This window comes from Sphaeramia orbicularis, chromosome 6, assembly GCF_902148855.1.
Source record: "Sphaeramia orbicularis chromosome 6, fSphaOr1.1, whole genome shotgun sequence".
In the NCBI taxonomy this organism is placed as follows: domain Eukaryota; kingdom Metazoa; phylum Chordata; class Actinopteri; order Kurtiformes; family Apogonidae; genus Sphaeramia; species Sphaeramia orbicularis.
The window spans coordinates 30,300,757-30,328,318 of NC_043962.1; the positions used below are offsets into that span (position 1 = coordinate 30,300,757).

Below are 27,562 nucleotides of genomic sequence, written 5' to 3' on the forward strand. Positions count from 1 at the left end.
ATAAATAAGTAGATAATTATAGAAGTGCCATTAGCAGTTGATGCTAAAAATAAACAGATTAAAAAATCACGTGATCAAAGTGATGTGCTTAAAATATTTGCACATGTATTGTACTGACTGTCTATGGGGAAGAAAAAAAACGTTTTTGAATGTATTCGTCTGAGCTTTTAGAGACCTGAAGGCTCCAGGTCAAACAGAACAGTTCAGTAATGTTAAGTGTGAAGTGTCTTTACTGATGTTTATGGCTCTGATGATGATAATCCTGAACCATGAGCTACTAAATAGACTTAAAGCACAGAAAAGTGTGCTTTTATGATGAAAACATAAGGCTATTTTTTTCTTTTTTCTGCATTATGCATAAACCCAGTAATTGTCAGTGTGTTATTCACATACTGATACACTCAGCATAATCGTTTGTTGGTACATTTTGTTTATCTGTTTTCTACTGTCATTTTGTCATCTGCGTCACAGCTGAGACAGATAAAGTCATGAAAACATTTGGAAAAAACTAGAACATGGTTTGCTTTACACAACTTCCCAGGGGAAACACCTCATTTGCTTATTTCGCTACACTATGTACAGAAACAGTTCCTCTATTTAACTGCTTGTAAAGATAAATAGGACCATATGAAGCACATAGTCACAAGATAAGCTTTTGCGTTGTACTGCTGACGGCACTAAAACTCTCGTCAAAAAGTAAAAAGCTGCATCATTTCTTTATCTTTGGGCCCCTTCCTATTTGCTTACGGCTGTTGAAGTATGCTAATTAAGTTTCCTGTGAATGAAGAGCATTATTGATGGCAGTCAAAACATTTACTTAGGTATCACACATCAGAGGTTTGTTCCCTGCCTCAAAAACACACTTTGTCAGAACAGGTACCCTCACTTGTGTTACAATTTTGCATATTTTGGCCTTTTCTCTTCTATAAATGCACATAAACACATACTAACCCTTCCAACAACTACAGTGCAGCTACATGTTTTCTTTTGCTATTATCATGATGGTTTGCTTATCAATTTTAATCAGCTTTACCAGCACTATAGGAAAAAATATTGACGCTTAAATTTCAGATTAAATAAATCCTTGAATCATTTTATGATGTGAGATTCTCCAATTGAATTGACGTACTGTAATCTTAAATACATCAGATACAACATCCATAAACATTTTCCAGTATAACACATAACATATGTCACATAACTTCCTCATGGGAGTCTATGATAGTTCTACATCCTCTTTCTCTGAGGTTAAACTGATTATCATCTGCTTTGTCATATACTGTATTTAACAGTTTCCTCTTTGAAAAGACTGAAAACTAATGAAATGACTCATTGACAGGCAGTAAATAAACTGTAAAAGACATCGTATTACATCGTGTAAGCTTTTTCATTGGCAGCATTTAACTTCATAACCATGTGCTCTCTACTAAACTAATTTACCACAAAAAAATAAAATAAATAAATGACAGTTTTCCATCCATTTCATTAGATATCTGTTTAATAGGTGTTTTATTTTTATTTCAGTACACAGTTTGTTCCATTTCTAGCCCACTGCCCTGCACAAAGAAAAACGTAAAATAATAAATAAACAGGTAGCGAGAATACATAGATAGATGTGTGAGCCCTTGGTGTATATATATATATATATATATATATATATATATATATATATATATATATATATATATATATATATATGTATATATATATATATATATATATATATATATATATATATATATATATATATATATATACAGTACAATAGCGTTCACAGAGGACATATTAAAAAATAGTGTCAAGTGGAAGTGGTAGAATTTGTAAATGTTTCTTCAGTGGCAGTTCAGGTCATCTCCTTCACCATTTCCTTTTGGCATCAGGGAAGAGCCATTTCCATTTGTCGTTCTAGAAAAGGCAGATGTCATTAAATTAAAAGGGTGTCCATTCAGTACAACACATCACATAATCAGTAAAAGTTTACAGGATAATATAATCACACTGACTGAAATAACTCACCTTTAATCCCCAGGAGGAGTGGTTTTGCTTGGGTCTGATGTCGTCCAGAGCTTCATGAGCCTTGCCGTTGGGTTTAGGCCTGGCTGTGTCTTTGTGGCCTGGAATCTGTTCATACGTATTAGCAAAGTGATCAACAATGATGCCTTCAGCGGAGACCTCAGCATACAGCGAGTCACAGTGGTGCTCTGGAGATGAGTGAGCGTCGGTGGAAGGAGTGTGTGGGCTACCGGGCCGGCCAGCCAGGTGATAGATAGCGGTGTCGCTCAGGTAGTCCAGGCTGTGGCTGCTGGTGGGTCTACTGTAGGAGTCGGCTGCCTCTGAAGCCAGGCCGTGGCTGTGGGCTTGTCTGATGGGCCTCGGAGACAGTCTTGGTGGTGTTTGTGGAGGCACACTCAGCCTGTAAGACTGCTCACCATCATAGCTACTGGCCAGAAGAGGCAGAGACTTGCTCCTGCTGTCCAGCATTTCAAGTTCAGAGTAAATAGAGTCTGGTGGTGATCCACTTCTGCTCAAGTGCTGATCCAGGGTGGTGCATCTCTCATCCCTTCTTGGATTTTCTGCAGGGAAATTGTCCTGACAGATTGCCTGCTCTCTAGCTGCCTCCCTGGGTACTTGCTTCCTGAGTTGAGCATACAGAACCCTGTCCTGATCATCGAGGAGGCCATTCTCAAGATGTCTGCTCCTCCGAGGCAAAGGAGGCACTTCCTGTTTAATGGAGCAAAGACAGATTATTACAGGCTGCTTAGCGATCCCAAGAAAACTGGCCATTTCAGCATGATATATTCTTAAAGCCGTCTGTATTGTACTTGCCTCCAGTGTCTTCTTGCTCTTTGGTGGCCGTGTAGGTGGCTGCTCTGAGCTCTGAGTGTTAATGGGCTTTTTGGCCACATGCTTTACAGCTCTGACAGTGGCCACGGGCTTTTCTTTGGGGCTGAACTGAATGGTATCATACAGGTCTTCATTCAGAGTCTGTAAAAACAAAACACCCTTTAGACCTCAACTCTAAATCAGTACTACTTATACAATCTAGATGAAAAATGGAGTTTCGTCCCACCTCATAACATGAAGATGTCAGATACTCTCCAAACGGCTCAATAGGACTTGTTTTGTAGTATTCGATGAGATTAGAGACAGTAGCATGTGCCTCAGTGTCTCCACAGACGATGAACTGTCCTGATTCACTTTGGTTTATCACAAAGTGCCGACACCGATCCCTGCCTCTGTAACCAGCAAACAAGAATTTGTGACATTTGTTAAAACAAACTATTTTAGTTGCTAGTGATCCATGATCTAGATGATAATAATTTGAGTTATTTGGTTAAAATGTCTTGGATAATATTTGTAGAACGAAGAGGGACATAATGTTTTGTAATATGTGACATTAACCTATAAAGACCCAAACAGCCACTGGCGACCAAAACCTTTTGATCCACTAATCCTATCAATACATGTAAATGACGTTCAGAGTCTCTGTAGTTACTGTGGAAACACCGTCATCTTCTACAATATTGATTCATCAGTAAAACCCACAGAGTTTAATAAATGACAGTGGATGGACACATTTAGTTTATGTTCAGTTGATATATTTTACTGAAAAAGTCACTTTTTCTTCAATTTTCTCTGTTTCTGATATAATAACCCTCAACTTTAATCTGAGCTTTAATGAACATCCACCTGATCAGCAAACTAAATACAGGAAAATACCTGATTTTACTAAAAAAAAACACAAAATACAGAAGATAATATTTTAACAAAGGTTGATAAATCACTTAAGAAAAGTTAAATATAGAGAAAAAAAAATATTTTGGAACTGCTACAAAAGTAGCATTGGGTCTTTATGGGTTAAATGAACAACTGAAAGGAATTTTTTGCCAAGTGCTGAGCTTGGATTTTTACTGAAAGCCAAAAAAATCCCCCAAAATATATATTGAATAATTTACGTAATTCACAAGTTAGGAGTTCTTCAGTGTTCTGACTAGATTTATACAACAAACCTCATTAATAAAAGATTAAAGTCTACCATAAAATACATTTTCATAAATGTTCTGAAGAACATTCAGATCCACCATGAGAACTCACCTGTAAGACAGTATGTACCCGATGGCCTTGTCACTGAGGCGGATCAAAAAACAACCCAGCTCCTTTTCTCTCAGTATTTCTTCAGCATCCCTGTGGATCAGTCATAAAAACAATTGTAAAACTGTGACCTCCATGAGACGTTTTACTGTAAAAGCCCATTAGCTTAGAGGAACAGTGAGTCAGACTTGGCCAAAAAGGCAGATAATGTATTTTCCCTGGGAAATTACACTAGAAAGGAAAACCCATTCAGCCATAAAAACCTTTCATAATGTAAAAGTTATTCATGTCCTATATGTAGGTGTTTACGTCTGCTAGGTAGGTGAACGTAGGTGTGTTGACAAGTGGACTCTCTTAGTCAGCATGTTTTTTATGTAAATAAAATTGCAAGTAGCAAGAATTTAGAGAACAGTTTCGGTCTGAAGAAATAATTAATACTAGTGTTTAACTTTGATTATTAAAACATACATAAGATTGTAGGATTTCAGGAAACATTATGTCTTTGGTATCACTGTAAATATTTCTACTGAGTGTGATCCTGTCCATATACAGAAACATTTAAGTCATTTCCAAAAAAGAACTTACTTTCTGGTGATGAAGCCAAGGAACCATGTGGGGAAGAAGCCGTTGTGGACAATAAGATGCACTTGCGTCTCTATGAACCACTTAAATGCCAGTTCCCTCAGTCTCCCCTCGGTGCCATCAACAGGACATTCGACTGCTTGCTCTCTTTGCTCCATCTTCCCCCGGTTCTAATCAAAGCCAGACATACAGTCGATGTAGATGACCAGTATTCATAATGCATGTAGTGAGGCTGTATTTCAACTGGTTCATTTGTTTATTTTCCAGGAGGTGTCAACCAAAGACTAAAAATAGACTGTTCTCATCAACAGACAAACCAGTATACAGTACTTCAGCTCATTTCTAAGCATTTACTGTAAACTATTCGTTCAGTATTTAACTACAATACATAAATCTTTGTTTTAAATTCCAGACATTTCTTTAATTTCATTTACACTGACATTTCCTACTTTTAACCTTTAAACTCTCAGATACATTTTTCTTCTTTTCTTCCCAAATGAATTTTTCTCTACTTTTAACCTTTTTAAGTGATTTAAAAACCACTTACTATAATAGCATCCTTTGCATTTTACATTTTTCAGTGAAAATTAGAATGCACTAATCATGTAGATGTTCATAAAAGCTCAGAGTAAATTTAAAAGTTATTATATAAAAACAGAGAAAACTGAAGAAAATGTGACTTTTACAGCGAAATATATCATTAACTGAATATAAAAACTACAACCACTGTCATTTGTTAAACTGCATGTTTTTTTTTTGTTTTGTTTTTTTTCATTTATCAAGCTACATGGGTGAATCAGTGTTGAAAAAACTGATTGTTTCCACATTGACTATGGAGTCTTTAAATGTCCAAATGGGTCATATTTAATGACGATGATGATGAACGCTGAAAAACTGCATTTTATCTAAATTATTTACATGTGTAAATAGAATTAGTGGTGCAACAGATATTAAACATTTTAGATCAGTAGATGCTTTTAGTCGTCGTGGTAGTAAGTCTTTGACAGTTAAACCTTTCAAACAATTTTAAGTGTTTAAATAAGTGTTTACTTCTACACATTCCTTTTCAGATATGCAAATAACATTAAAATTGTATTTGGTATTTCTGTTATATAACAGTATATACATTTTTAAAAATGTCTTATGTTGATAATTTGCTTCAGGCATTTGCTTTTATTGGTATCTGTATTGTGTTTTTTTTATATGTCAGAAATAAAACATTTATTCTTAATTTAAGTAAACTGTTACCTTATTCTGAGATATATGGTTTTTATTGGTATTAATTTACAGACTGACTGTATTTGATGGCAGCACTTACCTTGAAACAAAATCTAAGACAGGCCCCGAGGCAGGGGGATTTGCTATGTTTCCTATTGTTTGGTCCAGAAAAGTGGCAGATCTTCTCAGTTCTGGGTTTGTGTTGTCTGTATAATGTGCAACATTCCTTTTCTATTCCTGTAGAAAAAAAAAAAAAAAAAAAAAAAAAGAAGCAAAGCATTAGTAATGACATTCTCAGTTTAATGTGAAGCTCAGATACTGTGATATATTTTTCAGTTCAGATGGAGTACTTACCTTTCCTTGGGATAAAGGCTAAATGGTTTGAACCTGGTATCATTTCAGCGTACATTAACATGCGCCTGTCAACTTCTAAACTGTCTGTAACTTCCAACCAAAGGTGTTCTGAAGGAGTATGACCCGACATGGGAGATATAGACACATGACATTTACAATTACATAGGTTTTTCCACCCGCCTGGAAAGCAGTTGTGCTCAGCAGTGGTAACATCAGAGTTCACACAGCACGTTTGCATGAAAAAAACACTAAGGGCGTCTTAAGAAAAAAAAAAAAAAAAAGCAAGGGCTTCCTGAAGAGAAACGGAAAGTAAGCTGTAAGAGACTGTGGTTTTGACTGTGCATGGGTGTACTGGTTTGCAAGGAGAGATATTTTACCACATACTGTCTGATTACTGTAGTAATGGGAGAAAATTTGCGTCAGCGTTTGATTTTCTCTTCGCTCTGACCTGGGTTTGTATAAATATTGCCAGGACCAAACATGAACAGTATGGAAATGTTTAGGAAGAGCCCTTCTGTTTACAAAGATTTCAGTGGGCATAAAAACATTTCCCAGTTTTGTGATTCTGTCATAAATAACAGTAAACTCATTCCCCCAGTTTTCATGAATCACCTGCATTGGTTTCTGAGTAGTAGGAACTCCCTGTGGGGGAGATGCAATAACCAGAAAGAGTTTGTGTCACACTGAGCGGGATGAGACTGGATTTGATCATTCCCCAAACTTAAAATTTGACCTGTGATCTCATGGTAAATATTACAGCTCCTGATATGAAACACCTGGTTGTGAAGGATCTACATACAGCATCCCCTGCCATTTTATTCCAATGTAGTTTTTTTATGTTTTAGTTTAGTTTAGTTTAGTTTAGTTTAGTTTAGTTTAGTTTAGTTTGAATATGCAACAAAACAAAATAATCCTACTTAGTCCTTATAAATGAAACAGATTATAAGAAAACAAAACAAACAAAACCTTATACATATACATGAAATCAAAGTATGATTTCATTTGCATATTCGAAAGGAGTGGGAGGAAGTATAATTTATTTAATCCCACCCCTTCTCCGCACAACAGTCTATTGTTTAGCTTCCGATCAACATTATATATGAAAAATCAAGTTCCTTGGATCAGTTAACCTCACGTATCATCTTCACATACACATACATACATACATACATACACACCTATATTGACATACCAGAAAAGTAAAAAAACAAAAAAACAAAAACATACTTACATCCTTGAAGGCAACACAAAATGAATACATAATGAAGTAAACAATAAGACAAAGTGAACTACGACGGTAATCAAAGAAAATATAATCAAATCGACACACACACAAAACAAACAAACACCCCCCCCCCCCCCCCCCCCCCAAAAAAAAAAAAACAGTACCCATGTGTTCATACTCAACCCCCTTCTTCAATTTTATACCATGTCTAGACCATCTCTTTAAACCTCTTTTTAAATTGGCTGATGTTTGGACATGTACATGTAATATGTACATATAATATAGTTTGTAGATTTACTTTGCTGTGGATGAACATCACCCTAAAATGTACTATATGACTAACTATTGCTACAGTACCGTGACCTACAATTTCAACATCACCTCAGACAGATCAACCTCTTTGTGAGTCATTCTGTGCACCCATGGGGGAGTAAAGAGGTTGTGGGTCACATGTTATCATCGGTTCCATGTATGTGAAGAAACTACTCCAAATTCTTTGGATGATCAACTTTTTAGAACCTTACTTTAACTTTAGATAAGCAGTGTAAAACGTATTTGACTTACGATGCAGTTACCTCACAACAAGCTATCTAAGATCTTTTTTCTGGCTAATGGCAACATATCTGTGAGGGGGTGTGAGTCTATCAAAGGTCAAACATCAGTTAACGTCAGTCAAATGTCACAAACCACATTATTGCTGCATACTGCACAAGGAAAAATAAACAACCTTATGTTTCCACTAAAAGTAAACAAATGGTCTGACCTTATAAATCATTCAGTAAAACTCAGACCATTGAGATCATCAAAGTTCAGTATTATTGGGTATTATTTTGGCCTGTGCTAATTTAAGACATATGCAGTTCTTACTGTAGGTGTTCATGTTGTGTGTGTTTTGTTTTTTATTAAAATTATCACAAATAAAATTTGCACAGAAAAAGTATTTCATCACAAATGTAAAAGATGATTAGACCTGCACTGAAGCTGCACATCTGTTTTATACACTGTTACCCATAAAGTTGGAATAATGTCAGACACATTCCTCTTTTTATTCCTGTTTATATACATCAATAATCACCTTTGACCTGCTGTATTGATTACATATTGAGTTCTACTTACACGTTATCTATTAAGAATAAATCACATTGTCACAATCATTTCATTAGAAGAGGTAAAAAAAAATTTGATTCCAACTTCATGGGCAATAGTGTAAAACTTTATTTTCCAACAAATTCATCTAAAAGCTTAGCTTTAGTTACTTTTAAGGTGACATTATTTTCATCCGCTTTCTGTACAGTGAAAACCATGTATCTCCAAAAGTGTTGATTTTTAATGTTTAATACTAAACCGAGGGATTCATTTTCTTTCAGTTGATGAAATTCTCTGACTTCTTACGATAAATAAACTGCTGGAAAATAATTTTTTGTGATACACTGTCATAGATTAAAATATGCATCAATAGATACTGAAAAAAAAGTCACCTCATGGGTTTAACTAAGCAATAAGGCAAGAGACTTCCCTGGATAATTACTACGATTAATATTTTTCATAAGCAAAAGCTACAACTGATGCAGTAAGTAGCCTCTTTTTTCTTAAACAACCATCAGTTCGACAGAGAGTATAAAGACTGAATTGTGTTTCAGTGGAAAAACTCTGTTCCATAGTGATAGATGCATCAGGGTGAGAAGAGAGGTGAATGAAGTGATTACCCATCATGCCTAGTGCCTACAGTACAAGCCTGAGGGGGCAGTGTTATAATCTGGAGTTGATTCAGTTGGTCAGGTCTGGGTTCTGTGCCCAAATGATGACAGAAGTAAATAAAATGACATTATATAAGCTTGACAAAACAATGCCATGGTGAATGCATACCATAATCAAATCCTAATATATCCCTAAAAGAGCTCAAAACAACATCATGACAAAAACTGTCCAGTAGCCAAAGAGTAATGGAGGCTGTTTTGGTTTACCTAAGGATAATTATGTGGAATAAATAATGTGTGGAATAATACATTCTCTTCTTTGCTGCCAAAAATAAATGAAAACTAATGAAAAGAAACAGATAATTATTAGTACCTTGTTAAGCAAACATTGTATTATATTATATTATATTATATTATATTATATTATATTATATTATATTATATTATATTATATTATATTATTATGGGCCCTTAGAATCATCATCACCCCTCTTACAGTGCTCTTCCACAGCTGTAAAAATGCTACATAAACATAAATGCAGCAGTTATAGTTTATATATAAAACACTGAATCAGAATCATCTTTCTCAGCCAAGTACATAAACACACACAAGGAATTTGTGCAGGTAAATGTTGTCTCTCTAGTACATTACAAATACATGATAGAATAGAAGATGTAAGGAAAATAAATAATAAAAGAAACATATCCATATAAACTCTATACACATAAAGACACAGTATCATAGTGACATTAACCCTTTCATGCATGAATTATGAGAACCTTCATCAAAATTGTTTTTCTTGAGTGTTTTTATTCCTGCTTAGGCATGAAAAAAACAATGTGATCAAGTTTTTATTTTCTTTTCATGTAGCTACAAAAATGTCCACCAAGCTACACCATGCATTTAATTTTTGAAGTAAAGAAACATGTATTTAAAACCCAGTAAGGGTCAAAACACAGTAATGTCCCGTCAGAGAGCAAACTTTAATTGATTGCCATTCCAACATTTATTTCAATGTAAAGTAAAAGCTCCTTGTTTTGGATAATCCCTTGTGGTCCAACTAAAGCAAAAATTAATTTAAAAGTAAAAATGTGGGTCATTTAGCAACACTAATCTGTCAAATTGTCTATAAAATGGCCCGTCAGAGAGATTTCCAATAACGTGTTTTGACCCAATGGCAGAAAGTGATATGAAAACGATGAAATTAAAACATTTTTAATGCTGCTAATCTGATGTTTTCTCACATTTTAACATATTCTAATACTAGTTATAATTCACTTCATGGAGGTAATATGCAAAAAAAACAAAAAAACAAAACAAAAACTTTTTGTTAAAAAAAAAAAAAGTTAATTACCGTCTAACAATTAACAATTGATTTACACTAAAACATGTTACTGCAGTTCAGGTTTATCAAGAACAGCAAAGTTATACTAATTGTATGAATCACAATGTATGGGATGATGCATAAGTGTCCACTATGTTGGCTGATACGGAACTAAAACAACAAAATCCATGAATCTACAAGAGAACAGCTGTAGAATAACTGTCCACTGTAGTGACCACTATGCATCAAAGGGTTAAGTAGCCTAATCTTAAATAAGGCTTTAATGCAGAATTTACTTGCATAGAGTATTTCCAGTGTATAGTTTGGTACTTCTTCTTAAAGGAGCTTCTTTCTTGGTTGATTTCTGTCTCTTTCTTAATTTCATTTATCATTTAATTATGTCTTGAAACTACGGAAGAGGATTAGAGCCACTGGAAAAAAAAAAAAAAGTACAATATATTTTTAAAACGTTTGCTTTTATGTATTTATTTATTTTATTATTCTGAGGGGGAAAAAAATCAGAAAAAAGTGAGTTTTTTTTTTCTCAGAATTCTGACTTTTTACTCAGAATAATAATTAAAATAATATATTAGACCTTCATTTATTTATTTATTTATTTATTTATTTATTTTCTCTAGTGGCTCTAATCCTCTTCCGTACAAAACCCGTCCATAACTGCTATGACTTTAAAATATGTTCCTATTGTGCAATATCAGACGTTGGGGGATGCTTCTTCTCCTCCTTCATGCTGGGGGTGTTGTTGATCAACATCCCCACCCAGCGGTACAGCTACCTCACACGCGCATACATTACACGTCGTCGACCAGTTAAAAACTACATTTCCCATAATCCCCGTCGAAGGAGGCAGGCAGTCATGCGGATAGAAACAGGAGTGGGCATCCGCTGCACTGCACGAAGAAGAAACTTATAGGAAAGATGCACGAAGAGGAGGATGGCAGCGACGCAAACTCCTGCCCAGTGTCGCGGATCGTGTCGTGTAAATCCCTGGACGTGGCCGACGTGGAGGGGGCGAAGGAGCAGACCCTCAAACTGTGCGGGTACTTGAACAAACTCTCCGGCAAGGGGCCTCTGAGGGGGTACAAGCCGAGATGGTTCGTGTATGATCCGAGGAAGTGTTATTTGTATTACTTCAAGACTCCCCAGGATGCCCTTCCACTCGGACACATCGAGATCGGAGATGCGTGTTTTAGCTACGACGTGGAAGGAGAGGAGGGTCAGTTCGAGATCCGCACAGCCGGGAAAGAGTTCCTCCTCAAGGTAAACTTTTCGGCATGTGTGCCTCTACTTTACTGTCATTTGTCACTTCCTTTGTCAGTGTGGAAACGCCAGACACACCCATTCTAACTTCACAGATTTTGTCCCATATGCAGCTATATCTGTGCTGACGTGGGTGTGGATTTATTTACAGGAGATTGGGTTTAGCAGATATGTATGACTAGACACATTATTCAGCTGATTGAAGGGAAATAAAAGAGTAGAAGAAGGGGGAAAAAACTGCCTGTTCACTGTTTACATCCAGAGTTAACTTAAGACTGTGATTGAGCTCCATGACATCATCAGGAAGGGTCACGACATGTCATGTGACAATACCCTGTGTCATGTGACCAGTGGGTCCAGTGCAGGTGTCTGTGGTTTCACTCAGCCTTGTTCCCACTTAGAGTCTGCATGCTCATCACCAGGACATTTTGGATAACATTTCAAGAATGGGCATCTGAGAAGGACACTCAGTCGCCCAAACTGGAGTATAAAGCCATTAAATTTGGAGTTATAATGGAAAACAGAAAAAGAGAAATTATGTATAACACTTTGATTATTATGGCCAAACAATTTATACACAAATGTAGATTTGTAAAGACCCCCCCACTGTTCTTAATTTACAAAAATGAAATGACAAATTTCAAAAAGACACTAGGACATGTAAAAACCAAACAAAGCTTGATTGTCCATGAAAATTTAAATTTGTTGATTCCTGATTAGACCTCTAACTTTATTTTGATAATTATTTTATTTATTTTATTTTATTCTAATTTATTTAATTTAATTTAATTTTATTGTATTTTATGATGTTCTTAATTAAGAACTCTCTTAAGTTTGAAAATGTTGCTCAGTCTGGAAAAAAATAAGTATTTTTGTATGAAAATGGTTGAAATGTATAACCAGATTTTGATTAATAAAGTTGGAAAAAAAAAAAAAAAAAAGTTTGCATGCCAATAACAGATGGTGTGAATGGTTAATACCCAACAGACTGCATGGCCTGAGGCTGGAACTGAGACTGAAACCAGCATCTGTGCTCGAACACATGACAGATCTTAATAGCAACCCACTATTTCAAGTGCTTTCATCGCCTCCCTCAACAAGGTGTCAGCCCATGTTTAATTGTGCAATCTCTTACTACTGTGCGTGAGGTGTGAAGCACAGAAGTGATAATACCTCACTGTGTTCTTATTTTTACCCAGTCTTGTGAGTGATCTGGTGTATGTGTTTGTGCTTCTGTTTTCAGGCCCCCAGCAGACAGGTGATGAATTACTGGTTGCAGCAGTTACAGCAGAAACGCTGGGAATTCAGCAACACACGAGGATCTGGTCAGAGAGACAGCTGGAGCTCTCCGACCCTGGCCTACCCTCCCACCGGCCTCGTGGGCAAAGATAACGGTAGGCAGCGACACATGTTTTTGGAGAGGTACAATGTGGGAACTCATTTTCACCAGTGCATTTCATCACATCCGGGCTCCGGCTGAAAGTAAACACCTGTATCTGATGGTTTAATATTTACCTAAGAGCTGCAAATAAAAGGGTCCCATGCAGAGTATTGAAAGAGCAATTATCAAATCGTTCATTATCTAGAGCTTGTGTTATTTTAATCAACATATAACATCCTATTTAGTCCAAGCATATCCTGCTTTGTAACATTACTTAATATGCATAATATTCATACTTTTTTAAAAAAATTTTGTTTATTTTGAACATTTACAGAATACATGCAAGTTAAAAATTCCAAAATTATTAGTTTACATTCAAAAAGGAGTGGGAAGAAAAACTTATTTTATCCCACCTCCATTCTCATCATCAAAATAACTTAACATAATAATGTTTTAAATACTCCACTTTAATTAAATTTATCTCATGACATCAGAAAATATATTATTTGGGTTTTTTCGTCATCATTACATCAAGAAGTAGCTTGAATTTTTGTTGTCAGGGTCTGACAGGCTGCTTTTTTAGTGGATTAACACAATTTCTCTAGATTGAAAGTATCTTTTTCTTCATCTTTAGCAGTTTTTTGAAGCACAACTGGACTGGTTTTGTTTTTGAAAAGATTTTGTTTGTCATCGAAGAGACTTCATCTGTTTATCAGACTTCACCAGAACTGATGAAGAGATGAAACGTTTTCAAGAACAAAATCAGTCCAGTTGAATTTCAGAAAACTGTTAAGGATGAACGATGACCTGGACAAATAAGAACTTGCACAGATGTCTTTTTCTTCTTTTTTCTGTCATCTTACACAGACGATAATTGTCTTTTTATAGAAATAAATGCTTCTGCTTGTCTGTCATCTTAAAACAAAGCGAGAATCAATTTGTCATGTTTTCACATACATATTGTCATATTAATATTCAGGTGTTGGAATTGAAAGACCCTGTGATCATTATACATCATAATGAATCTTAAGCGAAGTAAGTAAGGTCTGGGAAAGTCCTTGGTTTGTTAGGTTAAATGCATTTTTTAGAAGTTGCCTGTGTTGTTTCTGTCTCAGAAGTCTTTGACCTTTCATTACTGAGCTGTGATGAAATGTGTGTGGGCTGCAGATTCGGTCAGTTATACCTCCTTAACATCAATGTTGCCTCTAGCTGTGGAAAGTTTATTAAAGTGTTTATCATGATTCTTTTTTTAGTGGCTGGTGAAAGATTAACAAAAATAAGCTGTTGCTCAAAGTGTAACTAAACACGACTGTACTGTAGAACCTGCTCCGGGCACCGATGTATTGTGTAGCAGAACTATACATAGAGTGTCAAAATGTACAATGGTTTTTTTAGCTGACACTATACGGCTTATTTTATCAGAGCTGATAATAGTCTTCTTTAATTTACAATAGAAGTAATATGTCGGTGCATAGTTGAGTTTGTCAGTGGGTGTGACGGCATAATTGAGGAGCTGCTTGTATAATCATCCCACACTTCCTTAGCTAATTCTACTATGTTTAGCATGCTGAGCTTAGAAATACCACATTCTGCATTTTCTGATGGTTAGAGGCTGCCCATGTACCCACAGGCAGTCCACTGTAAATAGCAGTCGGACTACTTCATTGGAATTCATTCAGGGTCATCGAAGTTGCATTTCCCTCAAACAATACACACACTGTGATTCTAAGCAAATTAGGTTAAGTGATATTTTATTTTATTTTATTTTTATAGCACTTTTCTAAACAAAGTTACAAAGCGATTCACAAGATAAAACGATGCAGCACAGTAAAAGTAGAGGCAATTCATGACATAAATACAGCATGAACTAAATAACATGAGTTGGATTTGGCAGAATAGTCAAATCTTTGTAAATAATAAAAATGTAATGAACGTAAATTGGGTTTCTTCATCATGAATAAATTCTGTTTCTCTTTCTTGGCAAGGAAACATGTAATTTCTGTGGCTGTCTTACCTTTGTAGTATACAGTTTACCTCTGTACTTTACATTTTATTTCAGACAGTGGAAATTCACCACTGTACACTGTATTCTGTTTTTACGTTTCCTTCTCTGCGTGTTCACAGATTCACACAGTGGTTGACATTTATCTGTAAAGCTCCCCTTGGTCTGCCTCCTTTGTATATGTGTAAAACCCAGCAGTATTAGGCTATCATCTGCGTTCTCACCAACATTTTACTGATGGTGGAGTCAGAACAGACTTGGGTAAAGCAGCTTTTCTATATGCAGTCCCTTATTTATGTGAAGATTTACAGAAGGACCTGAAACTGTCAAAGCTGGTTACTTTGGGAGAATTTTTTAAAGGACAATACTCTTGGTTATGTGATTGCGTCAAAATTTGAGCTGAAATTGTTGAACATGTTTATCTTGAATTTCTTTTTCTGCATATAACCAGATATTTAACTTATTTATTTGTAATGTTTGAAAGTTGCTTGTTTTTTCTTGACTCTCTATCTGTCTTTTGGATTTCAGATACCTTTCTCTTTGAAAAGCCAAATGACGGTATGGAAAAGGTTCGTAGTGACTTTGCCATGGAGACAGAAACAGACGGCGGGTCAATGGTGGGGATCCAGTCAGCTCGAGGGCCTTCTGGTACACCCACAAACCCCCTCAACTTCTCACTAAAAAACATCGGTACAGAACTCAGGTAAAGTGACAAGCTGAGTACGGGGTTTGTGCAGCTCGATAGCATGTCCACATTTTTTAAGATGAAGTCTTTGTTTTCAGTCTCTGCTGAACTGGCACAACTAGTCTGTCTGCTATGTGGCTCAATAGAGCTGTATTGAGGAAAGAAAATTCCTCTTTAGTTCTTCCTGAGGTTCTGCTGCTGCTGCAGAGGAAATGGTTACGTTCATAGCTTGTTGCTCTAGAATGCAGTCATCAACAGTTCCCCTTCTGGGATGTACAACACATCTATTCAAATGATGCAACACACTGAAATGACAAAAATGTGGCATGTGGCTTGGAAATTGCTTGGTGTCAGTATTATCTTGTGAAAAGATGTTGTCTCACTCTTAAAGGTAAGGGCATGTTAGGTGTCAGAGCTGAGTTTACTGTTTACTTCTAAATATAGATATTTTTCATTTTGGAGGACTGCAAAAACATCTTTATTCACCAAACTAGAAACCAGGACAACGAGTTTGTGTCTAAATCTGCTGCTTTATTAAATGCATTTTTCGAGACTCAAGACACCACAGCTATTGTTTTGTAGATACACTCATAAGACGTGAAAAAACAATCTCTTCTGTGGCCTCTGCACCCGAGCTGTTCTTTAGATCTGATGTACGTCATGTTCACAGTTGTCAACAGCGCTTGAAACATGTTAGCACAGAAAAGGTGTAAGGCCAGTGAGGAATAACTTTGCTCTAGTGCACACAGTTCAAATGAGTTAACATGTTTTTTGTGATCACACATACAAGTGTGAAAAGCACAATCACACTCAGATAGAACCCTGTCCGGTTGTATTACAGTTCAACACTTCCTTTTATGTTATGTTGTTTTTTTCTGTTTTTTTTTTTTCAGGACAAAGGAGATCGTATATTGCTTTTTTTTATTTCCTTACAGCTCACTTTCAATGGTACAAGGCCTTTTCACACAAGTATTGTGTGATCTCAATAGAGACTGTTTGTGCTAATGTTACCATGTACAGTAGCAGAACACAGGGCTTCTTCACAGTTTGTCCTTGGTCTCTTTTCTACATAGTAGCAGTCACTTAGACCACAGTATTTCATTGAAGCTCTGTCATCCTAGTCTTCCTCACCCTCCCATCTGGTTTCTGCTCTTTTAGGAACTCCATGTCTTATCTTCGACCAGGCAGAGGAGGTGAGAGCAGGCGCAGCGTGTTTTACACAGGCAACAGTAACAGCAGCAGTACAGAGGAGTGGGAGCTGGTTGATGCTCCTCCCAAGGATTTCTCTGACTCAAAGCATCATCCGGACACACACAGATGTACGTCCACTCCTTGGTGCCTCACAGTCACGGTTATATACTCATACTTTGCACATTTCCTGGTGAAGAGAGGTCCTTTGGTTTTTATTTCTCTTCTGACAAATTGACTAACAGTGCATTTTCAGTCCATTTGTGACAGCATTCAGGCCCAGTTACTTATTTTCTGTTAACAGTTACCGATACTGTCTGTACTAAAGATTGCTGTCCAGTGAAAACAGAAAACAGCTGAACTAATGAGGCATTTCACTCTCAGATTCCTTGGGATCAGCGTTTACATTTGACTTTGGCCGCAATTCAGCGCGACTTAAGAAGCCGTTACTTCGAGACATGATGGGCTCTGGAAGGTTTGGGCGTAATGTTGAAACGCGCAGCGCTGAGAGCTCACCGGTGGAATGTAATGGCAGCAAACCTCTGGAGATGCAGCTTCGCCTCCAGAGCCAACAAGAAGAACTGAGCAACATGCAACAAGAGCAGGCCAAGCTAAGGGAAGAGCTGGCCAGTCAGAAGGTACTGCTATATTATATTCCCAACAGTTTTACCCCCATTATTACCAATTAAAAAAGAAAAGTGTTTAAGACTCAGTGATCATGTGGGAGAAAAAAATCACTGTAGTATGGAAGAGTATGAGGAATTGGTTGAAACCTTTCTGTCAGCATTTGAGTTAGAGTAATGCTGGTTTTACTTTCACTCTGATGCCATAAAGCACTGCTTTTCTATTTTGTATCTAATTCAACTCCAGCTTGATGTTGCTTTGTCTGGTGGAGCAGTTTGCCAGGATTCTGCTGTTCTCATTCATACAGGAAGACGGTTAAAGATTAGTCATGCATATGCAAGAAGTAAGGAAACTGTAGTTCTCCTAATACCAGTCCCAGCTGTGTCAGACCCATATATTACTCTTTGTTCCTGTTTTGACACCAGATACTTGTCACCTGTAAAGCTGGTTTACTGCTCACTCAAAATAGGAGCCAGAAAGAACTGATCAACCAGGTCAAATTATTTCTGTCTGTGTAACTGTTGGAAATATTCCCATTGTTGTCCAGATCAAGTGGATTCTGACAATGTAGTCTTTACTATGAGTGTGTATCCTCCAGCTCATATTAGACAGAGTTTAGTCATAGTCATTAGTCATATTGTCCATACTGATTGGTGAGATCATCCAAATATCTGTACATTTTAAACAGTGAACACCCCCCTCCATGTAGGTGTGTTCGTGTGCTGTAGTTCCCCCATGTTTGCAGTTTGTGTAGATTTGTTTATTGGGCTTTGGGTATTGAAATATAACATCTCCTGGGTATCCTAATACTTATGCTGGCATCATTGTGCAAATTGTGTGTCTGAGCTGCATTATTTACATTAATGAATGATGAACTGAATAACACTTTGATTATTTCTCTTATTGATTATTTTCCAGGAGCTGGTTAGACTTCTGCAGCAGACTCTAAGGACATCCCAGTGTGATTGGCAAACCATCCATCGCTCATCTCCAGCCCCACCTCTGACCCCAGATCCAGCATCAGATGCATCTGGAGCCCCAGACCAGACTCAAACAGCAGCAGCAGTTACACAAGGGGGTGTGTCCCAGTTGGAGGCCCTGCTTCAGGAAAGGGATGGACAGATCCAGTCACTGTGCGGCCACATGGAGCGTCTGGCCTTGGAGAAAGAGAGTCTGCAACAAGAGCTGAAGGGTCTGAAATTAAAGGTGGGAGAGATAAATGACCAGCTGGGCATGTTGATGGAGACCATCCAGGCAAAGGATGAAGTTATCATGAAGCTGTCACAGCAGAGCTCTGAGCAGAACAGCAGCCCAAATGACTCCAGTTCACCTACGTCCAACAAAGAGCAGCAGGAGTTGGATATCTTAAAGGTACAGAAATGAAAGAGTTCAACTAGATTTACTGATGATCCACACGTGTGCAGATTATTACTCCTTTGGAATGAATTGAGTGTGATCAGAGATCTTAAATAATACATTTTCATTGTGTAATAGCGTGTCTGAGCCATAAAACAACCCTATGTAAAGAAAATAATTCAATGTCCAAAATAGTTTTTCATTGTTTCATTGTGATGCTGAAACTGCTCTTTGAGTACCTGGCCTTACTAATTGTCTTTTTTTTTTGTTTTACCTTCAGGACAGTCTTCAAGGCTACAAATCACAGAACAAGTTCCTGAACAAAGAGATTTTGGAGCTGACAGTATTACGCAGAAATGCAGAGAGTAGAGAAAAAGCTTTGGAAGCAAAGGTACTATTTTGTGTTTGATGTTTAATGGTGAGTTAATCTGTTTATAAAATCAGGAAGTCTGAGTAGCTTTTAGGGGAAATCCCGCTTTGACCTGAGCTGATACCCTTGAAATGTAAAACTGCACAGCAGGAAAATGAAGAACCAACTGAAACAATGTGTTTACATTCCTCATCTCTTCTTTGTGCTGCAGTACACTGCCCTGGAGGCTAAGTTATGTCAAGTGGAGAGCAAGTATCTGGTGCTTCTTCAAGAGGTGAAGACCCCGGTGTGTTCGTCTTCAGAGCAGAGTCCTGCCAGAGAAGTCATTTCCAGATTATTAGAGGATGCACTGCAGGCGGAAAGCCCTGACCAGCAGGATCACCTCATCTTTAAACCAAATACTGTCAGGTAGAGAGATGCTTTTTATGTTCTGTTCATACTGAGCAAAGAGTAACACAAATTTAAGTGCATGTAATGTTATATTGTGTCACGAAGCATCAAAGTAAACTACACTGGCATAACGTGACATTCATTTTTTAACAATTATTCAGTGCAGAAGTGAAAAAGGTGCACATGTCACCTGCACTACCTCAAGAGACCAAAATATAATAGTCACAAGACCTGTTGTGCTTTAATTAACAACTGTGGTTTGTTTTTTTCCTTTACTGGAAAAACTTGCTCTTCTGTTGTTGTCTCTGTCATTAATGCTTTGACTGTTATACGAGTGCAGACATGTTCTCTGGGGAAGGTATTCGGGAAAATTCAGGGGGAGACACTCAGCTTTGTGAATTAAAAAACAAATAGTAAGACAAATATATAATATCCTCTCCTCTTTGTCCTCCCACATCAGTGAGTATGACATCTTTGGCTTTAAGACTGTACCTGAGGAGGAAGAGGAGGAGGAGAAACTGGTGGCGAAGGTGAGGGCGTTGGAGCTGAAGTCCTTGTCCATGACGGATCAGGAGGTGTCAGTCGGGGTCAAGTGGGAGAACTATCTGGCCAGCACCATGAACAGGGATCTGGTTCGCTCACCCGAGCTCAAAACCCTGATTCGCTGCGGCGTCCCGCATGAACATCGATCCCAGGTGTGGCGCTGGTGTGTCAACTTCCACGTCAAGAAGTTCCGGGACCACTTGGCAGTCGACTACTACGAGACCTTACTAAATGTCGCTAGGGAGAAGCCCAACCCAGCCTCCAAGCAGATTGAGCTGGACTTGCTGCGCACTTTGCCCAACAACAAGCACTATTCGTCCCCAAGTGCAGGTGGCATTCAGAAACTCAGGAACGTTCTGATGGCTTTCTCTTGGAGGAATCCAGATATTGGCTACTGCCAGGGACTAAACAGGTACAGGAAGGGATCTAGTTCCTGTCATTTAGCTCCATAATCACACTAACTTGGTTTCAACATTGTAGAGGTCAATCAGTCAATCAAATTTTATCTATATAGTGCCAAATCATAAACGTTATCGCATGACGCTTTACATATAGAGTCATTATGGTTCAGTAATAGTTTAAAATGAGCAAAACCGACCCGCCAAAGGGTCCAGTCTGGCCCGTGGGATGAGTTTGTGAAACGAAACAAATTACACTGAAGATATTAACAATCAAGGGTGTCAAAATCATTTTAGTTCAGGGGTCACATACAGACCAATTCGATCATAAGTGGGTCAGAACAGTAAAACACATATAATAACCTAGAAATGATGAAAATGTTTAGTCACAAACTATCCTTTCACAAAAAATGTAAATATTCTGAACAAATATGGACAAAATGAGATGTCTTAAGAGAAGTGCAATTTTAACAATAGTCTGCCTGTTACTAAATGTTTTGTACCTTTGTGGATCCACTGTGATTTCTAAGTTGTAATGCACATGTGTAAATACCAAGCTGACAGGTAATACTGTCAAAATTGCACTTAATTTTCTCAGGACATTTCAGGCTGTTCATGGTTATTCATGTTATTCACCTTTTCTGTAAAATTACAGTTTGCAGACATGAACATTTTCTTTCATGTAATTTTACTTTTTACGCTGTAAAACAGAGAAAATTTGGAGTTGACATCATTTATATCTTATTATGTTATTATTTTACTGGTCTAGCCTAGTTAAGATCATATATGGCTGTATGTGGCCCCTGAACTAAAATGAGTTTGACAGCCCTGCTTTAGGTTATCATGTTCAGTTGTTTTTCTCTCTTATATTTTTTTGTATTTGATATACAAACATAAATAACTGCCTCACATGCAAATGCTTGAGGTTTATAAGGTTTACCACTTTAAGGTTAAGAACAAAAGTAGGATACCCAAATATAAACTACAGCACACAACCATCTGGTGGTCATGTAGCTCCAGTTATATAACAAATGAAGCCAATATTTATATTTTATATTAATGCTTTTACTAGTTTGAATGTGCTAAGTAGTCATGGTGTCCAGATCATAATAATGTATTCGACAGTGGAATTAGCAAAACCACAAAAACATGCAACATCCCACGATACAGAGACTTTATTGTCAAATCTCACATGTTTTTGCTGTCACACCATCACATTTCCCAAACCTACAACATAAAATAATGTGTTGTAACCATGGGTTTTTATTTTGTCAGGCTTGCGGCTATTGCTTTGCTCTATCTGGACCAAGAAGATGCCTTCTGGACTCTTATAGCCATCGTGGAGGTTTTCATGCCAAGAGACTATTACACCAAGACTCTGCTCGGCTCACAGGTAAACCAGGTCAAACGTTCTGTTTTAATGACAGCCTAGTGTCTTTGGTTTCATTTTCGTATATGACTGATCCTGCTGCTCATGTTGTATGAAAGGAAGAATGTTTACTTTCTTTACCAGTCAGGTTTTTGATCCTAGTTTTTCTCTTGCTGACACAATAAAAGTCTCAAATAGCCACAGAAGTATCATGATTGTTTGCGTGCAGGTCGACCAACGTGTGTTTAAGGACCTGATGAGTGAGAAACTGCCTCGACTTCATGCCCACTTTGAACAGTACAAGGTAGACTTCTCCCTCATCACCTTCAACTGGTTCCTGGTGGTTTTTGTGGACAGCGTGGTGAGTGACATCCTCTTCAAGATCTGGGATGCCTTTCTGTTTGAGGGTCCAAAGGTAAGAAAATCAGGAGGAAGATTTCTGTCTTGAAATGGTTACAAAGCTTAGAATGCAGGAGATTTTTGAGATGTAATTACTGTATTGCTACAAAGCTAACTTAATTCAGTGTTCACACTGCAGGTAGAAGTGGCCCAAATCTGACTTTTTTGCCTATATGTGACCCCTATCTGTTTTTATTTATTTTATTATTTTTTAAGACAGTCTGAACAGTAATATTATAGAAAATACGCATTATAAAAAAATTTACAGCAAATACACATTTCATATTTAATTTTTTGTATAGGCATAATATGCACAATATAACACTGTGTTTCATGGTGTCATATTGCCATTACAAACATTACTTATGACTTTTCATTAGAATAAAATGGCATGAATATACCACAAAATGTCTTCTGAATAAAGCTTGAATAGATTACATCTTTTGTAAACATGATTTCTTCTTTTTTTATATACTTTTTTTATTGGGTTTTGCAGATGTATGCATTTGTATTAAAACATTTACAAAGAGGAAGGAAAGAAAAAGTGGTCACTGAAGTATTACTGCATGCCTGAACAACTTACAAAGAGAATATAACAACCACAAAACAGAAAATTTAAAACAAATAAGTAAAAGTAGGACTACGACAGAAATAGACAATTTAAAAAAAAAAGGGGGAGGGGGTGAGAGAAACCGTGATTTCTTTTTGTCTCACATTAGATGGTATTGGTGATTTAAACTGCAACTCCCAGTCTGTCTTTTGTGATTATTTTTGACAGCCCTCTAGTAGCAGAAATTACACACTGTTGATTTAAGGAGGAAAATAATCCCAAGTCATGAAAATCCACAAGTATGATCCCACTCATGTCTTTAGTCTCCTATAGCTCTCTTGAGCCTCTTTTAGCCTTTTATTCCCAGCAGACAGCTGTTTTCTTTTAACAGCTCTGATGAACCCACTCTAAACGTACTCTACCCACACTGTGTTTAATCACATGCCAGAAAAAAAACATGTTTATGAGTTTGTAGTCCTCAGTTTTTTTACTTCACTGCATTCCAATTAAAATGATCCTGTAGTTTTTAGAATAATTCTGTTTGCTCTAAGCATTCACTTTAAGGTTATAAACACTTCCTTTAGTCTTCTAAAGGGTTCATGTCTGATATGTTGATGTTCTGTGGTCACACAGGGACAGTCACAAGGTGGATTTCATGGCTTTCATCTCTGTTTCTCCACAGATTATTTTCCGCTTTGCTCTCGCTCTCTTCAAGTACAAAGAGGAAGAGTTTTTGAAGTTACAGGATTCCACAGCCATCTTCAAATATCTGAGATACTTCACACGCACGATCCTGGATTCAAGGTGACAAAACTGAAATAAGTTTGTGTTTGTGTCCATCACAAAAACATGACAAGAAAATGAGCTTTGAAATATGTGATTAGACTTCATTAATGAGTGAGTTTAGGGAGCAGACTAATTCAGTCATCCATAAACCAGTTATTTATTGAAGTCCCTGAACAGTCAGAATTGATGTTTTTATATATATATATATATATATATATATATATATATATATATATATATATATATATATATATATATATATATATATCTGTCTTATTCTTCATGTCACCTACAGTGGTGGAAAAAAAAGTTTTCATACAACCTTGAAACTTCACACAATCTCAAATATTATCATGAAATATTTGTGGAAAAATCTCAAAAGGTGTGGCTGCATCACACGCACACAAATGCAAACTAGAAGCACTCGGAGAGCGCAGACCTCCGCCAAGGCTGATCAGTGGCCCCCCCCTGTGGGCCCACCCCCGATCACCACCAAAATTTAATCATTTCTTCCTTATCCCACTTCCAACAAACCCTGAAAATTTCACCCAAATCTGTCCATAACTTTTTGAGTTATGTTGCACACTAACGGACAGACAAACAAACAAACAGACAAACAAACAAACCCTGGCAAAAACATAACCTCCTTGGCGGAGGTAATTATTATTTTGGGTAATTGTTAACAAGAAAAAAAACCCAAACTAAAATCTTGAGTTTCAACATGTCATGTCCTTGACATGTTTCATTATCTTGCTGAAACATTCAGTTTTGACCTTGTGCACGACCAACAGAGCATGTGAGTTTGGAGAATGGAACAATATTGGCAGAGTTCAACGACTTAAGAGTACTTCTTAATGCAATATATCAAAAATACTTTTTTCCACTACTGTATGTACCTGTGTCTGGCTGAGCATTTTTGTAGATATCATTACTAATATGTTTGAGTGTATTCTCTTGTTATTGATGACTCATCCTGCACTTGAGGGTGTATGCTAATGCTAATCGATGAATCACTGTCTTGAATTGAATTGTCCTCTGGAGAGGATGTGTGAGCTCGTGACCAGTAATGTGTAGATATGGTCGTCGCTCCGCAGGTGGAGTCAACCAATCAGAGCCCTCACGGTCCCTAGATTCCTGTTTTCATGTGAAACACATGATGTATAAAAGTAAATAGTGAGGACTTTTAATTCACAGCAATGAGTCTGGGAAGCAGTTACCAGTGTTTGAATCCAGTATGAACAGAATGTCATCATGTGTACAATGGTATGACATGAGGTATGAATATAAAACTGCACAGTATTGACCTGATTTTTATTTTGACACCTAGAAAGCTGATGAACATTGCTTTTGTGGACATGAACCCGTTCCCCATGAGGCAAATTCAGAACCGCCGTGCGTTCCACCTGGAGAAGGTCCGTCTGGAGCTGACAGAGCTGGAGGCGATCAGACAGACGTTTCTGAGGGAGAGGGAGTCGAGTCAGGATGGGCGGAGCTTCGTCAGCGATGATGAGGAGGATAACTGACATTCTGACAACATCCAATCCATGTTGCTGAAGACAAAGATCTTCTCCATGGACACAGTCACATGTTGTAATCGCAAAGGGAGTTTCCAGTTGATGGAGCTTTCACACATTTTGTGTGAAATCAGAACAAAAGACCAACACATTACAGGCCAAATGGGCTTTCCATCAGTATTCCTGCCATTTTTTTTTTTTTTTTTTTGTAATGCCTTATTGCTGTATGCTTCTGTGTATTTGTGAGGCCCAAAACTGTATGTGTGCACTTATCAAATGCTCTTCAGCCCTCTTACTTTCAGTCCAAATCAGTATTTTTGTACATGGCTGTGATCTTTTGATAGTTGGCAGTTTTATGCCTGTTGAAGGAATGATTGTATTTTTTTACGCTCATCTTCATTGTAATTTTCCCCCACTCTCCTTTTTCAAGTGTCTTATCATTGTATACCTGAGTCTTATGAATGTTTCCATGTTGCCACTGAACAACACATTGTGAGTTCAACCCTGTGTTTTCTGATGCACTTGACGTACCTGTGCTGAAACTTTTAATTTGCTGAAAATCTAAGTCTTACTTTCTGATCGTAAAGTCATGTGGTCATTGTACGTATTGTGTGTGTAGAGTGTTTATAATACACACAAAAAATCATTTGGATTATAAGAAGTGTTAATATTCTCACAGAGACTATACTTTTATTTTTTAATCTCAGGATTCAGATTAGATCCAGACCATACAAACATTATCAGGTAGTATCCTCAGTATTGTTCAGTCCAATGATTTTTTCCCATTTCAATATTTGATCTGTGTAATTTTCATAAAAGCATCATTTTTTCCAAATATTTTCACCTACATTTGTTTTTATTATGATGTACCATTCTATATTCTGTCTATAAACATATTTTAAGTTTCTTTTGAAAGGTCCCATATTCAGATTTCTCTTACATACCATTTATTTTAATACTCTTGATTTCTTACTAGATATGTAAAGATATATTTCTTCTTTTCCTAAAACCTGTGGTATATCATAAATTGTACAATGCTGGGATAGTGTTTCTGAGCCTGGCCAGAAATTGCTGGTGTATTTACATTTGTTGTCCTCACTGTGGCAGTATAACCTTTCCTTACCCAGTGTTTACACTACTTGACAGGTACCTACAACAGTGTAAGGATCCATTCTACTGTTTCATGTTCACATCAAATGGTCATGTCAGTGTGCCAACATGAGTTCAAGTATAAATACAATTTGCAATATACTCTATGAGGGAAGTGTTTTAGGCAAATGTGTGAAGGCTCCAAGACACTGCCATTCGTGTTAATTCTAAAGGTACACTGCACAGTTTACTTCTAAGGATTGTAACTATATTTTAAGGAAAAATGTGTATCTGTTTAGTCTTTTATAGATCAGTATGGAAAAGGTGATATACACATTACAATTAAAAAAAACAAAAAGAAAACATACTCATGTTTCATCAGGTTCTAACTGTTGAACAGGATTCACAAGAAGCGGCCAATGATCTCACTTAACTTGTCTTGTGAGCTGAAAATGGTTTACAGCCTTTTATCCTCTTCATTTTCTTCATTTTTTGTTTAACTTTGAGCTGTTTACTTGCATTTCTTTGATATCAAGTGACTTTTACTTTGCTGTATTATTGTCAGCTGAAACTTAACTAAAAAAAAAAAAAAGGCAAAAATTGTTGGTGTTTTTTTTTTTTTTCTCTTCCTGAGAGCAGGTCTCTCTGAAGCTTGGCCTGTTTGAGCATGATAGTTTTGCTTAGGTCCACACTTTTTTTTTCAGAGTTAAATCATGTTTCAAAGCAAAACTTTGTTTGCATTTCAGATTATTTGTCACTTTGAATAAGCTACAGTTAATGCTCTGTTTCTTATTTTTCTGTCTTTTGCTTTTTTGTTGCACAGATTGTATGGTGACTTCAGAATATTAAGGGCGCTTAGCTTTTATCAGTGTAAACCTCTTTATCCTGGTCATTGTTTATCAGTATCTTTAGATGGTAGAAAGTGCAAAACCTTTATGATAAGCCACATTTTTGTTTTTGTAAACCAGTTTAAACATAAAATCAATAAAATCAGCTGAATGAAATGGTGTGCCGTCTGTCTGTAGTTGAGGTAAAATGTAAAAAAAAAAAAAAAAAAAAAGAAAAGAAAAAAACAGCCTCAGTTCTGCGAATGCTCAGTTAAATCCAACTTCAGACATGTCAGTCATCTTTATTGATAGTCTGCCTC

The 27,562-nt window shown here is 36.9% G+C and overlaps 2 protein-coding genes across 2 annotated transcripts; one reads left to right on the forward strand and one right to left on the reverse strand.

The window, feature by feature from the left end:
• Nucleotides 1-1,756: 1,756 nt before the first annotated feature.
• Nucleotides 1,757-6,456, reverse strand: LOC115421130 (SH2 domain-containing protein 7-like). Its single transcript, XM_030136860.1, has 8 exons — nt 6,247-6,456; nt 5,993-6,129; nt 4,678-4,844; nt 4,096-4,185; nt 3,071-3,236; nt 2,827-2,985; nt 2,017-2,721; nt 1,757-1,905 (listed from the first exon to the last, which is right to left on the reverse strand). The coding sequence occupies exons 1-8, from the start codon at nt 6,374-6,376 to the stop codon at nt 1,858-1,860; spliced, it is 1,602 nt and encodes a 533-aa protein (XP_029992720.1). The 5' UTR covers nt 6,377-6,456; the 3' UTR covers nt 1,757-1,857.
• A 4,909-nt stretch (nt 6,457-11,365) lies between these two features.
• Nucleotides 11,366-27,005, forward strand: tbc1d2b (TBC1 domain family, member 2B). The gene is made up of 13 exons (XM_030137130.1): nt 11,366-11,771; nt 13,015-13,165; nt 15,683-15,857; nt 16,998-17,158; nt 17,412-17,665; nt 18,570-19,022; nt 19,288-19,398; nt 19,589-19,785; nt 20,228-20,722; nt 21,984-22,101; nt 22,307-22,492; nt 23,709-23,830; nt 25,140-27,005. Exons 1-13 carry the CDS (start codon nt 11,430-11,432, stop codon nt 25,333-25,335), a joined length of 2,961 nt encoding a protein of 986 aa, XP_029992990.1. The 5' UTR covers nt 11,366-11,429; the 3' UTR covers nt 25,336-27,005.
• The last annotated feature ends 557 nt before the right edge of the window (nt 27,006-27,562 follow it).